We start from the raw sequence: 14,055 nt of genomic DNA on the forward strand, positions 1-14,055 counted from the left end.
AAACTTCTAACTTCTCTGAGATTTGTCCATTGCTCACTAGTATTTCAGGGCACAGAAAACTTTTTGAAGACCACTGTGATACCTTCAAAATAACATAACAGGGCATAGATTATCCAACAAATTCTTGGAATGTATTGGAGGCAGAAGGTGAAGAAAGCTACTAGGGAAGAGGCTGTTCTAGATTTGATTTTGACAAATTGGAAGGATCAGGTTGAGAATTTAAAAGTGAAGGCAGCTTAAGTGAAAGTGTTTATGAAATGTAGAGTTCATGACTCTAAGGAATGGTAGGTGGGAACACAGCACAATAAAGACAATGGATTTCAAGAAGGCAGACTTTAGCAAATTCAGTGAGTTGATAGGTAAAATCCAATGGGAAACAAGTCTAAGGGGAAAACCAGTTCAAGAGAGTTGGCAGTTTTTCAGAGACACTAGTAAGGGCAAAAGAGCAAACTATCCCACTGCGCAGAAAAGATAGGAAGTATGGGAAGAGACTGCCCTTCCTAAACCAGGAGATCTTCAATTATCTGAAACTCAAAAGAGTGTCCTACAAAAAGTGGAAACTAGGTCAAATTACAACAGATGAATATATAACACAAGTATGTAAGGACAAAATTAGAAGACCAAGGCACAAAACAAGATTCAACTAGCTAGACTTTAAAGGGTAACTAGAAAACATTCTACAAAAACATTCTACAAAAAAAAGAGGAAGACCATGGACAGGATAGGCCCTTTACTCAATGAGGGGGGAAAAACAATAAGAAAATGTGGAAATGGCAGAAGTGCTAAATAAACTTTTTTGTTTTCATTTTCACCAAAAAGGTTAGTAGTAATTGGACGTCTAGCATAGTGAATGCCAGTGAAAATGAGGTAGGATCAGAGGCTAAATTAGGGAAAGAAAAAGGTAAAAATTATTTAGACAAGTTAGATGCCTTCAAGTCACTAGGGCCTGATGAAATCCATCTTAGAATACTTAGGAGCATAACTGGTTGGAAAACCATCCCCAGAGAGTAGTTACAGTGGTTCACAGTCAAGATGGGAGGGCATATCAGGTATCAGGTCTGGTTCTGTTCAATATCTTCATCAATGATTTAGATAATGGCATAGATATAAACACTTATAAACACTTATAAAATCTGTGGACGATACCAAGCTGGGAGGGGTTGCAAGTGCTTTGGAGGACAGAAGTGGAATTCAAATGATCTGCACAAACGAGAAATGGTCTGAAATAAATAGAATGAAATTAATAAGGACAAATGCAAAGTACTCCACCTGGGAAGGAACAATCAGTTGCACACACAAAAAATAGGAAATGACTGCAAAGGAAGAAGTGCTGCAGAAAGGGACCTGGCAGCCACAGTGGATCACAAGCTAAATCTGAGTCAACAGTGTAACACTGTTGTATGCATAAACAAGCAAACAAAAAAGAGCACAAACATCATTCTGGGATGTATTAGCAGGTGTGTTGAATGCAAGACAGAAGAAGTAATTCTTCTGCTCTACTCCAGGCTGATTAGGCGTCAGCTGGAGTATTGTGTCCAGTTCTGGCACCATATTTCAGGAAAGATGTGGATAAATTGGAGAAAGTCCAGAGAAGAGCAACAAAAATGATTAAAGGTCTAGAAAACATGACCTATGAGGGAAGATGGAAAAAACTGGGTTTGTTTAGTCTGGAGAAGAGAAGACTGAGGGGGGACATGATAACAGTTTTCAAGTACATAAAAGGTTGTTACAAGGAGGATGGAGGTAAATTGTTCTCATTAATCTCTGAGGATAGGACAAGAAGCAATGGGCTTAAATTGCAGCAAGGACATTTTAGGTGGACATTAGGAAAACTTCCTAACTGTCAAGGTTGTTAAGCACTGGAATAAATTGCATGGGGAGGTTGTGGAGTCTCTATCATCAGAGATTTTTAAAAGCAGGTTAGAAAAACACCTGTCAGGGACGGTGTAGATAATATTTAGTCCTGTCATGAGTGCAGGGGACTGGATTAGATGAACTCTCGAGGTTCCTTCTAGACCTACGATTCTATGATTCAGAGGAAACAAGCATTAAAATGAGAAAACATAGTTGTTAACCACAAAGGGTCAAAAAAAGCCATTACCGCCAGGAACATTGTCTGTTTCTCAAACTTTCTGCTTGCCACTGAACTTCTGAGCTGACAGAATTATGAATTAAATGAATACACCATAAGGTTGTTTGTGTCTATGCACATAATCTCTGCAGGGGAAAAATAGCAACAGTGCAGATAATCTCCTTTCAATGGACCTCTCCCTACTGTCAGAATCTTGCACACAAATCCTACCCCTCAGCCTTCGTAGTCTTTTCCACCACCCCTGATTCATCACTTCCTCCTCCTAACTCTTCCCCTTTGTTCTTGCCTTAGCAGAAGTGTCCATGAAATTGACCAGAATCATTATTTTTTAAGTGCTCTGTACAGGCAATTCAGAGAACTGGATTCTAGTCAATTCTGCTGCCATCCTGTTGCTACTGAACTTACTATGAAGTGGGAGAAATCCAATGTGACAGTGGAGGTATACATCCTGTGCACAACTTTAGGTGAATCACACCATCGTTGTGCGAACAGAATCCTGATCTTAAAGTGTATAATCTTCATGATATATAATTGGAAGTGCCAAAGGAACATTCAGGTTCATATAAATAATAAATTTACAATTTGTTTTCCTTTTTTAAGTACCTTTATGTTCTCTTGAGATAACTCTCTAGAACAACCCCTTTGAATGTAAGAATCAGCACACATTAATACACCTTTAATTCATGATAAAATGCTTTAAAACAAAATTACTTAAAAGCAAGCATATCTTCTGCCACCTCAGAAAGACAGAATAGGCCATATTCACTCCTAATGTAATTCCACTGACTGCACTGGTGGAATTGAGCCCAGTATATTAAAATTTTGCGGTATACATTAAGGCTTTAAATTAAACCCATCACATACATAAAAATAAAGATTTATAGTTGAAACTCTTATTAATTTCATCACACCTAAGCATGCAATAGTTATTAGAGTGGGTGATGGAGTGCTGTAAAAATCTAAAAGCATAATGAAGTGTTATGAGAGTTATGAGAAATTCCTATTCTGAAGTTAAATCAGGCCTTTTCTTTTCTTTTTTTTTCTTTTTCTTTTTTTTTAAATAGCGCTGAGGTACTGGGTCATTTCAATGAAATCAAATACTGCTTAAATGAAAAAACAAAAATCCAGTCTGAAAATCATTTGTTCAGTTATTCTTCTAAAAATTTTACCCTCCCCCCAAAACTTACACACTGTCTAAGTGATATATTTAAGTATAATTAGAAATTCATCCTGAAAATAAACTTCTATACACTGAGTATCATTCTTCTTATCCTACAATGATGTGTATTGCTACTATGACTAAGCTTTTGTTTCTCAGATAAAGTTCTGGTAACCTTAGCAGCAGGGGAGTTAAAATCAGTACAAGAGAGAAAGGTTTGATGGTGTGCCAATGTACAATGGAAGGGAATTCAATAAGCTGCAGAGACAGTGGGCTTTTAATCAGACACACTGAAAAGTGGTGGTGGCTACACATCAATGCTGGACCAGTGTGTGTTACTGCAGAATGCGACTGAGTGTTTTCCCCATGGGCAATACACTATTATTGACTCCCCCCATTAACATGGAGGGTGGATATACATTTATTGAAGGTTCTAATGGAAGGCTGAGGGACTCCTATCCTGAGGCCAGAACAGAAAGACAGCCTATCACTTCATGTAATGGTAGCCCATGTGTGACAGACCTGACCTACATTTCCCCCCTTTCTTTCTCACAACAGCCTGTCGCTGTTTTAAGAAGCTATTTTCTGAGATGTATAAAAAGAAATGCATGCTGGAGCTGCCTAGTTAATGTATTTTACTGGAATATTATTTATAAACCTGCTTCATAAAGAGCAATTGTACTAGAGATGAATTATGAAAGCTATCCTAAAATACATACATCCAAAAAAGAACATGCCTTAATAATCTTGAAGTGTTTATAAAGCCGTATGGTATATTGTATCTTAGACGTAAATTATTCAGTACCTATATCTAAACTGCTTCAACAAAACGTAGTAGTGGGCATAATCTGAAGTAGTTAAGAAAATTTACTAAAACTGCTTTAATGATAAAAGAATGGCTAAACTACATAATTACAATCTAAATTCCATATTTATTAAAATTATTAAAGTACCATCACCTAAAGCCTCATTAGAAGTAATTCAATGCTTTTAATGATTAAAGTATGTGTATTTATCAATATGAAAGTAGGACAAGAGCAAATAAAACATTTGGTTCAGAAACAAACAGCTTTTAAAAATACTATCTAACTATTATTCCAGCCCCAGCATTAAAGAGCTGCTGCCACTACAGCTAGCACTCCTCGGCAGGAACCTACCACGGCGCTGTAGGTCATACTCTTTTTTTGTCTCTTCGTTCCCTAGAATTTTCCACGCTTGATCGATTTCGATGAACCTCTGCACACGCTCCCCCACTTCTCCTGCTGGCACATCTGCGCTCTGTTTGTCTGGATGATACTGCCAATCAAAAGGAAGGGAAAAAAGAGGGGAAATCAATAGTAAATCTGATATTCATTTAAAGGTGGGGGGGAGAGGGGGAGAGAAGAGGAGGTCTGAACCAGGGAAAACGAGATGACAATGTTGGGTACAGGAGATAACTGCCAGGTTAATTAGACCACTGAAATAGCAGCAAATCCACCAGTGGCACAAAATGTCACAATGTGCACTGACAACATTTTCTGGATAATTTGCTAATGGAATCATTGGTCTTATGGACAATTTACCTAGAGAGAATGACTAATGCAAACAGAAAGAGGTACATGCAGAGGAATACGACATGGGAACAAGGGGAAATGCTTTAGGTGCAAGCAGCTTTTTTAACATTATAGCTGGCTAAATTTAAAAAACGGGACCACTGCTTAGTTACAAATTAAACATAAATAAATTAAATGCTTTATTATATGTGCCTGGTTTTTGTATTTTAAATAGTAAAAATATGTAAGATCAAATATAATTTACAATAAATGAAATTCTATTTCTGAAACTATACCTCAACATCTTTAATTTTTTCCAGTTCAGTGAATCAATAGCTTTTCCAAATATTTAATGTCATGGATCACTGGCTATAAAATTGTGTCATTTTAGTTAAATGGTTATTTGAGGATAAGCTGTAAGATAAATCATGTATCAAGGAAAAAAAATAAAATAAAACAAAAACACTTTAAAAAATGTCTTCTCTCCTCATTTAAATAGCACATTCTCCTCTTTTTGTTCCAATCTCTATTGAAAAATAGCTCAGTGAATTCTCTTTTTTGTTCTTTGTATAAGTTCTCATCTCATTTGTAAGAAATATATTATTTTTTTATATTTTAATTGTTCATACAGGACCAGCACAAGGAAAGCAGCAACAGGAAAGAATTGGTGGGCTGGGGATGGAGGGAACAGTACAAAAGGTTACAACACTGCAAAAATGCTAGTTCATTATATTTCAAAATATTCCTCATTCACTTATTTACCTTATACCAGAAATATTAATTTCTGCCCTACACTAACATTTGTTTGGATACCTGAATCTACTGTAGATATTTAGACCTGGAAGGTCTGTACCACAAGTGAATATTGCATTAGAGAGTGGAATTCTGAACAAATATTTTCAATTATAGTTTGTTTTGGAAAGAAGAGACTTATCATCTGAGCTTAAAACAACTGCTCCCCTCCTTCACAGACCATTATACACTAAGAATTCAAAATGAACATAGCAGCTAGAGTCTATTTGCCCACTGATACATATATATTTCATTTATGTATATTTCATTTGCATTGATGGGAACTATCTTGATAATCATCCCTCCCTCCCCACTTGCCAATGCAACAATGGGAAAAAGACCATAAGAGTAAAATGTTCTCCATCTCTGACTTCAATTGTTTTCACATCTACTTTTCTATACACAACTTAACAATCTGGAACATTTATAAGTATTGGGTATGTCCAGCCATATGCAAGTAGCAAACTGACCTAATACATCACTCAGTACAAGAGGTTTAAACAGTGATCTGAATTCATGGCATCACTCCATGAAAATATTTAGGACAAAGCTTTCAACAAAATTCATTACAAAACCTGTTGCCCAGAATATCCTATCTTTTGATTGGCCAAGAGGCCGTCCTTAACTGTTGAAGACCATGTGGGAAGATCCTGATTTCTGGGAGGAAGCAAACCAGTCATTAATAACTGATTGCTCACAACAATGCTAAGAAAATTGGCTCCTCTCCTGCTGAGAATATTGAAGTTCAAACAAAACTGGTTCCTTTACTACTTCTTCACAGTGAAATCCTAACTGATGGAAAATAAATTTGCAGCTTTTGAAGAGTACATCAACCAATGAGTGGGTGAAAACAATTTATCAAGGGAGTAAACTGACCATCCTTTCACCATATCAAACTGGCCTAAAATAATTTTGACAGTGGTAGAAGTAGATACTCCAGAAAATAAAGCAACAAAGGCAATGAAAATGATTAGCAGCAGCAGCGAGTCAGAGCAGCATATTTTGGTCATTATTTACTGAATAATGAGTATAATTCTAAGATTTTTTTTCTAACTTGTCACTATCGGATTAGGAATAATAAAATAATCCATTATTGGTTAAAAACCAACCTATACCCCTTAAACTTAACCCTTAAACAAAGCTTTCTACAATGTAGATTTAGACAACTTGTTAATACATGTTATTTGTATGGCTTATATAATCAGTAGCATATTAATAATTAATTATTAATAATTGTATGGTTTATATGATGTGTACATTTCATCGTCACCTGAATGTGCTACTGCTGCACAGGCAGCAGTTTTATACTTTCAGTTTTATAGCATTTATGTGAAAAGAGTGAGGTTTCTTTTGTGGGGCTGTAAGACACTGTGACACAGAGGCTCCTTAGCAAAGGGTGCCCTGTTCCTTGCAAACACCACCCACCTCAGACCTGACCAACTCACTACACCAAACACATATCTTACAAGATATTTATCCATAAAGAGCAACAGGTAAGGTATCTACAGAAATCTTGTAACTTGTAAGATTCATAATCATTGTGGGATGTATGTATGGGTAAAATTTAAGGAATGGTGTATTCATACTGACTTTATGAATTTGGAGGTACAAATTAGCCACTAGGGAATAATGTGTCTTGGTGATGGTTTGTTCGGAGAGGGGGAGTTGTCACCTTGCCCAGTTTTAGCCGGTGATGCAATGCATGGCTCAGTTGTTTAGATATGCACAACACTAAGACTTTCAATGGAAAGCCATAGAAGGCAACTGCAAATAATCAAAACCACTTACAGGTTTAAAAAAAAGGAACATTTCAACAAGATGGGTTCGCCCTGTCTATGAACAGGAACAAAAAACTTTCAGTATAGAACAGAGAAGGGAGAGGTCCTCTGGATCCTTTCATTTGAGAGATATCTTGAGGAGTGATGTCTTCTCATGGAAAAATTGGATCCTGGTTCTTGTGAAACCAGCTAACTCTGCAAGAGACTGAACTCGGGGCAGGGAAACCTACTTTATTAGATAGGAAAGGTAACTATCAGTAAGTGTAGACTTAGGTTCAGGTTTTATAATTTTGTTTTTTATTTTAACCATTTGTTTCCACCAGTCTCTCTTTTTTCTAGTTAAATATATATTCTCTGTTAAATAAATTGTTTTATTATAAGTGTTCACAAATGCTGTGTGGCTTATGGGGACTGTGCTTTAAGGTAAAACTGGTAAACTGGGGCACATTGCTTCTTTGGTGACAGAGGATCTGTGTTTTTGTGAGTAGTCAGTGTCAGGGACTGGATATCACAAAGGAATGATTCAATGGGAGGGGACTGGGATGCACCTACTGCCAACCTGCAAGGCAAAGGTATGGCTGCCATAGCCTAGAGGAGAGTGGCTTCAGTGCCTGAAAGGCTGGTGATATGAGAGAGCTGACACCCAGCCAGTCACAGGCAAGGCTCATTCACACTGGAGGCAGGGGGTAACAAGGTCCTGGGTGCCCTAAGAACCATCACACACATCCTGCTGACCTGTACATAAAGGATAAGTGTGGGTATGAAATGAAATGGGGAAAAAATCTTTAGGAAGAGAAATTTCTTCTGAGCAGTGGGGTCCAAATTTGGAGAAGAGCTGCTACCTTCTTTGTACATTCCTTTATTACAGATGATCACTAAAATGGTGATATTTCACTGGTATATCTCATCTAAATATTTTGGAATAAGTATTTTCAATGCTTGAAGAGTCTGTGTATTTGAGAGTGGAATTATTCAGATGTAGCCAAGTTCAGGCTGCATGTCATGGATTCTTTTTTGTTTTGTTTTGAAATTACTAGATCCAGGATGTCTTTTGACCTGCTTTTAGGACTCCCTGGGAACGATATCTTCCTACAGTACTCTCTCTCAAATACAGGGAGTGAAACAATGCTCCTTTAGATAATCATTGGATAAAGAAAGTGGACCCAGATATTACTCTTGGTTTTAAATTACCTGGGATTCATTTATCACAGAAAAACTCACAGATTATATTATAGCTATGTTTCCTAGAAGGCACTTCAGATACTATAGTAATAGGACTTATACATCAATATTGGAATCTGAATTAAATAATATCTTAAAATAAAAAGATGCAATTACATTTAACAAAGCTCTTCTGATTTATCAGTAGATTTTTCTGTGGTCAATATCTTTTTAAATTCCTGCCTGACATTTCATACTAATACTAATTGTATTTTCATGGTTGATCTGCAGTCTCACTTTCATTTTTTCTATTGTTTATTCAGTTATTTCTTCTCAGAATTAAAGGTTTAAAAAAATTTCTAGGTGACCATAATTTCATACAATTTCTTTGTTTTGTGCTTTTCCAAAATATTTTGGATATCAAAATGGTGCCATTGGAAATTACTTGAATTAATGATATTCTCATCAGGAGGTAGCAATTCATATATCCTCAAATATTCATCTCTCTTGCTATCCTTCAACTGACAAGGGAGGCAGAAAAGCTGAAAGGAGCAAAGTGAAAGACCATAAAATAGGATCAAAGGATCATCTTTTGCGTACTTAAAAAGATCTTTTGAGGACATAATGAACACTATAATAAGCAGCTGGTTTGTATATCCGTTATTTATCAGTGCTGTTACCTTTGTCTTAAATCCAATAGTTATCCTAGGAATATTTTTAAGTCTATTTTACAGATTACATCAGCCTTGCAAAATTCTATTCACCCACTCACCTGGGACAAATAAAATAGTTTTTTCCCTGTATCATTTTGATCTCATTAAGGGTGGGTGAGCAAGTAATGTGTCCAAACTGGAGTATTTTGGTGATTATTTTGCAAGATAGGATTATATAAAAAATTAGCTAGAAACAAACACATCCTCCTCTATAACAATAGACAAACAAATGCTAACATTTTAGCTTTCATTTCTTCCTACTCTCTCCCCTGTACTCAACCCAAGAATCCACCCTAACCGCTCCCTTTCTGCCTTTTTCCTTATCACATCTTTGTGCCTTTTTTGTTGAGGCTGCTTATCCTGGGAAAAGCCTAGCCCATGTTCTCTTCTTTCAAACTCTCAGGAAACAGTCCTCCTATGAAGCCTTTCAACAGTAATCCATGAATAAAAGAAAAAAACCAGACTGATAAAAGCCCAGTGTACTCCTTAGAACTGAGACACTGGTCATCTGGTTTCTTATGTCTGTAGTGTATTACCTGTCCAATTTAGGCTGCAAGTTCTTTTGGGCACAGACCGTTTCATGTAGGGTGCAGGACTCAGCACTTTTGTGGTAATCAGACTAATAAGGGAACAGCCACCTTTGATAATTAGTAAATTTAAAAAACAATGCACCCACCATGTTGCACTCTCTGTTTCCACAGATTGAGTCCTCAGCGTTCTCAGCACTTGCTTCTAATATTTCTACTAGTTTAATCCAGCATTGCATTCATGTTGGAGCTCCTCAAACTCTTGGGAAAATAAAGCATGGAGACAGGTACTCATTTTTCTTTGGGCCACAGTAGGATCGAGTCCCTAATCCATGTCAATTAGAACTATTATCAATGTGCTCTCTATGCTAATCTGTTTTCATTTAGTAAATTGGGAAATCCAAGCTTTTGTCTCACATGGACCAGGGCCTCAATTGTGCTTTGACTAACTGGGCTATGATTTTTCTCTGCTGGGTCCATCAAGATCAAGTCATTCCTTATTGCCTAGCACACTAATAATTCAGCTCTTTCTTATCCTTTCATGGTTTTCCAATCTGCCATCTACCATCTGTTCCTGTTTCATGATATTTTATGAGTTCTTATACCACATCATCCAAAGCGAGGCCTGTCTGCTCAAACTTTGTTTCTGGTGCTTATACTTTACCATCAAAGAAATAGAAAAGTATCAAACTTCATTTCCAGTACCTCAAATTTTATATTCAACATGCTTTGATTTTGGTCTTAATTGGGAGTTAATTCTAATATATTTATAAAAACTGCTCTTAAAGGTGCACAGCAGGTGCCACAAAGTCCAGCCCTACCAGTTGTCCATTATTTATTATTTGTATTATCATAGTGCCTAGGAGACCCAGTCATGGACTAGGACCCCATTGTGCTAGATGATGTACAAACATAGAACAAGAAGACAGTTCCTTCCCCAAAAAGCTAAATATAAAACAAAAGACAACAGATATATACAGACAGCCGGGGAAGTACAAGCAAACAATGTGACAATATTGGTCAAAATGATAGGCAGTGGTCTCAGCACACCAGCAGTTTAACTGTAGTCAAGTTGTCCCTGTTGTTGCACTGCCATGAAATGTAATTTGAAAGAGTCCACTTTCAGGCATTTTTCACAAAAGTCAGAAATGGGAAAAGCCTGTTGGGTCATCTACTCTCATGCTCTCTCCCAGTGTACAATCTGATCCTTTTTACTACACCATATTTCACTAACACACGTTCTGTAGTTTTCATCCACAGTGCTTGTCCAAAAGTATTCAAATGTGGTTAGAAAGGTGTTTCAAGCAGGCCATTTTAATGTAGGTTCTCACAAGTTATGTAGAAGTGCAGTCTTGGGTTGGCTTCCAAGCTCCATCCTAATTTTGGTATCTCAAGTAAAAATCTATTATACTTATTTTACTTCTCAACTTCTGCAGCTATTATTGCCTTCCTGAATCTAGTGAGTGGCACTGTATTTCAACTTTATACCAAAGACGGCACATCCAGCTGATCAACATCTTAAACACATAATGTGACTCTTTTTAACATAATGTAGCTAATATGTTAATGTATAGGTTTGTGAGTAATACTGCAGGTATATTAGTATAGAATTATAGAAATGTAAGACTGGAAGAATCTCAAAAGGTCATAAAATCCAGCCTCCTGTACTAAGGCAGGACCAAGTAAACCTAGCCCAAACCATAAATGTTTGTCCAATCTGTTCTTAAAAACCTCCAATGATGGGGATTCCACAGCCTCCATTGGAAGCCTATTCCAGAGCTTAACTATCCTTATAGTTAGGAAGTTTTTCCTAATATCTAACCTAATATCCTAATATCTCCCTTGCTGCAGGTGAAGCCTGTTATGACTTGTCCTATCTTAAGTGGTCATAGTCCTCTTTAGAATAGCTCTTAATATATTTGAAGCCTTATCAGGTCTCCTCTCAGTCTTCTTTTCTCAAGACTAAGCATGCCCACTTTTTTTTCTCCTTTCCTCAAACGTCAGGTTTTCTGAGCTTTTAATCATTTTTGTCACTTTTCTCTGGAGTCTTTCGTATTTGTCCACATCTGTTATAGTGTGGCATCCAGAACTGCACATAGTATTAAGATGAGGCCTCACCAGTGCCGAATAGAGTGGGACAATTGTTGTCTTACATATAACATTCCTGCTAATACACCCCAAAATGATATTAGCCTTTTTTGCCACTGCATCACATTGTTGACTCATACTCCGTTTCTGATCCACTATAACCCCCAGATCCTTTTCAGACCAATTCATCAAGGTCATTTTGAATTCTAATCCCATCCATCAAATTGCATGCAACCCCTCCCAGCTTGATGGCATCTGCTAATTTTATACAGCATACTCTTAACACCACTATCCAAAGTCATTAATAAACATATTGACTAGTATCAGACCCAGGATTGACCCCTGTGGCATCACACCAGATACACCCTCACAGTTGGGCAATGAATCATTGATAACTACTCTTTGACACTTTAATAATACTAAATTATAATACAGTAATCACATATTAGTGCTTTTCAGCAATGCAGCTCAACACTTTTTAGAAATATTAATTCACAAAAAAACCCTGTTAAGTAACTGAGTTATGTCCATTTTAAAGATGCTTAAACTAAGACAGATACTAAACTGCCCAATGGAACTAAGGAATTTGACATCCAGTCCTTGTTTATGTCCTCTACATAACCGTGAAATTGCTCTGCAACAGAATGTATGCATATAATAAAAACACGTAACAACAGTCAGTTGTCTTTATAAACATAGTAACGCTTTACCAGCACTTCACTCGTTGACAGGATTTTGGGGAAGGATAAGGGTAAGTTCCTGGGTATGTCTTGAGGGCAAGAGCCTTTATGGAGCTTTTTTTTCCTTTTTATTGTCAGCTGGTTGAGATAAATTGTTACTTCCCTTCACTACTGAAGGCTGCTGGAGTACATTGGTATTTATGTTACTAGGCAGTTATTGTAAGCTATACTAGTCCAGGTGCTCAGAGCTTTGTCTGCAGTCTCTTTTTAATGCTAAATCTAAATAAAGTAAACAAACAACAATTACCTTATTCCTACTGACCCTGTATGTGCATGTGCACACACATGCAGTTGCCCACTCTCCTGATTTTATTGCAATTCTTGTATTTAATATATTTCTTAAAACCCTGGCTCCCGAAGTCACAGTTACTGAGAATTTCATTTTTTTCCCTTTTTCTTTTTTTTAAAAGGCACACTTCTAACCCTCATGGTTGTGAAGAAAAGTTGGAAAATGTGAACCCTAAAGAACAGAAGAGAAATGAAAGATTCAAAACATGATTTCTCAAAAATCTCACTTTTAAGCCACTCTAAGATTTTGGGTCTGACATGATTTCTGAATGCTTAGTGTTGGCAACAATGACTGAGAAACATACAAAGAGAAAAAAGTTTACTTTAATTTTTTAATCACCTAGAGTGCTTTTCATCTACAACGTGCCTATCATCTAGTCCAGGGTTCTTTCTTATAGTTTAACATAGTTTGTTCATTTTATATATATAAATATAAAGAGAGAGAGAGAGAGAGAGCGCCATATGTTCCTGCAGCTTGAGTGCTGTGCAAAAAGTTAACAGCACCAAAACATTATTTCAAAACACAGCCGCACATCATAACCCAAATCTGCAAACATAAAAGTGTATTCCTGGGATGTTATTGGGACATTTGCAGCTCCTTCTGCACATTTGTAAAAATCAGGGAAGTCAACCATATTAAATAAACATATGCTATAAACTAGCATAACCTATTATAGAAAAAACATTCAAAGTTCTACATTGCTGAGCTCACCAGATTATAAACTTGTAACTAACCTCAGAAACTGGGTTAGGTTTTATTGTGGATAGAAAAAGGCTCAAATTGTTTACCTGTGTATATGCTTTCACTCAATCCAGTAGCAGGCATAAATTGTACATTACTACTCAGCTCCTCCAAAAGAATATGTGCAGAACTGTGGTCATCACCCACAAGATTACTATTAAACAGTTCCTCAATATAAAGAAATACTGTGTTCTCTCTAATACCAGTGTTTTAATTCTCTATAAAATGTTTACTTTTTAATGTCAGTCAGTGTCTATTGATTTCAGCCATGCTTGCTGTTCTTTATAACACAATGGTTTGCATGCGGTACCCAGAACGTATTAACGCATAATATAGCATATCATTTTCCCCGCCTCATTCTCCACAGAGTTCAGCACCTTCCGCACTTTGAGAGCTGCCAAGTTAAAACCTGGGCTATATGGGAAGCTAATAGAGATCACCAG

General features: G+C 36.8%; 1 protein-coding gene across 5 annotated transcripts in view; it reads right to left on the reverse strand.

The window, feature by feature from the left end:
- DNAJC24 (DnaJ heat shock protein family (Hsp40) member C24) overlaps positions 1-14,055 on the reverse strand; it is a 62,192-nt gene that overhangs the window by 17,351 nt on the left and 30,786 nt on the right. For all 5 annotated transcript variants that reach the window (XM_067532083.1, XM_067532084.1, XM_067532087.1 and 2 more), the window contains exon 3: positions 4,409-4,547. In XM_067532083.1, the coding sequence (XP_067388184.1) occupies positions 4,409-4,547 (139 nt within the window). The remainder of the gene's footprint in view (positions 1-4,408; positions 4,548-14,055) is intronic.

Source organism: Emydura macquarii, unplaced genomic scaffold (genome assembly GCF_026122565.2).
Source record: "Emydura macquarii macquarii isolate MOO-44397 ecotype Brisbane River unplaced genomic scaffold, CSIRO-AGI_Emac_v2 contig_3240, whole genome shotgun sequence".
NCBI classification, from domain to species: Eukaryota; Metazoa; Chordata; order Testudines; family Chelidae; genus Emydura; species Emydura macquarii.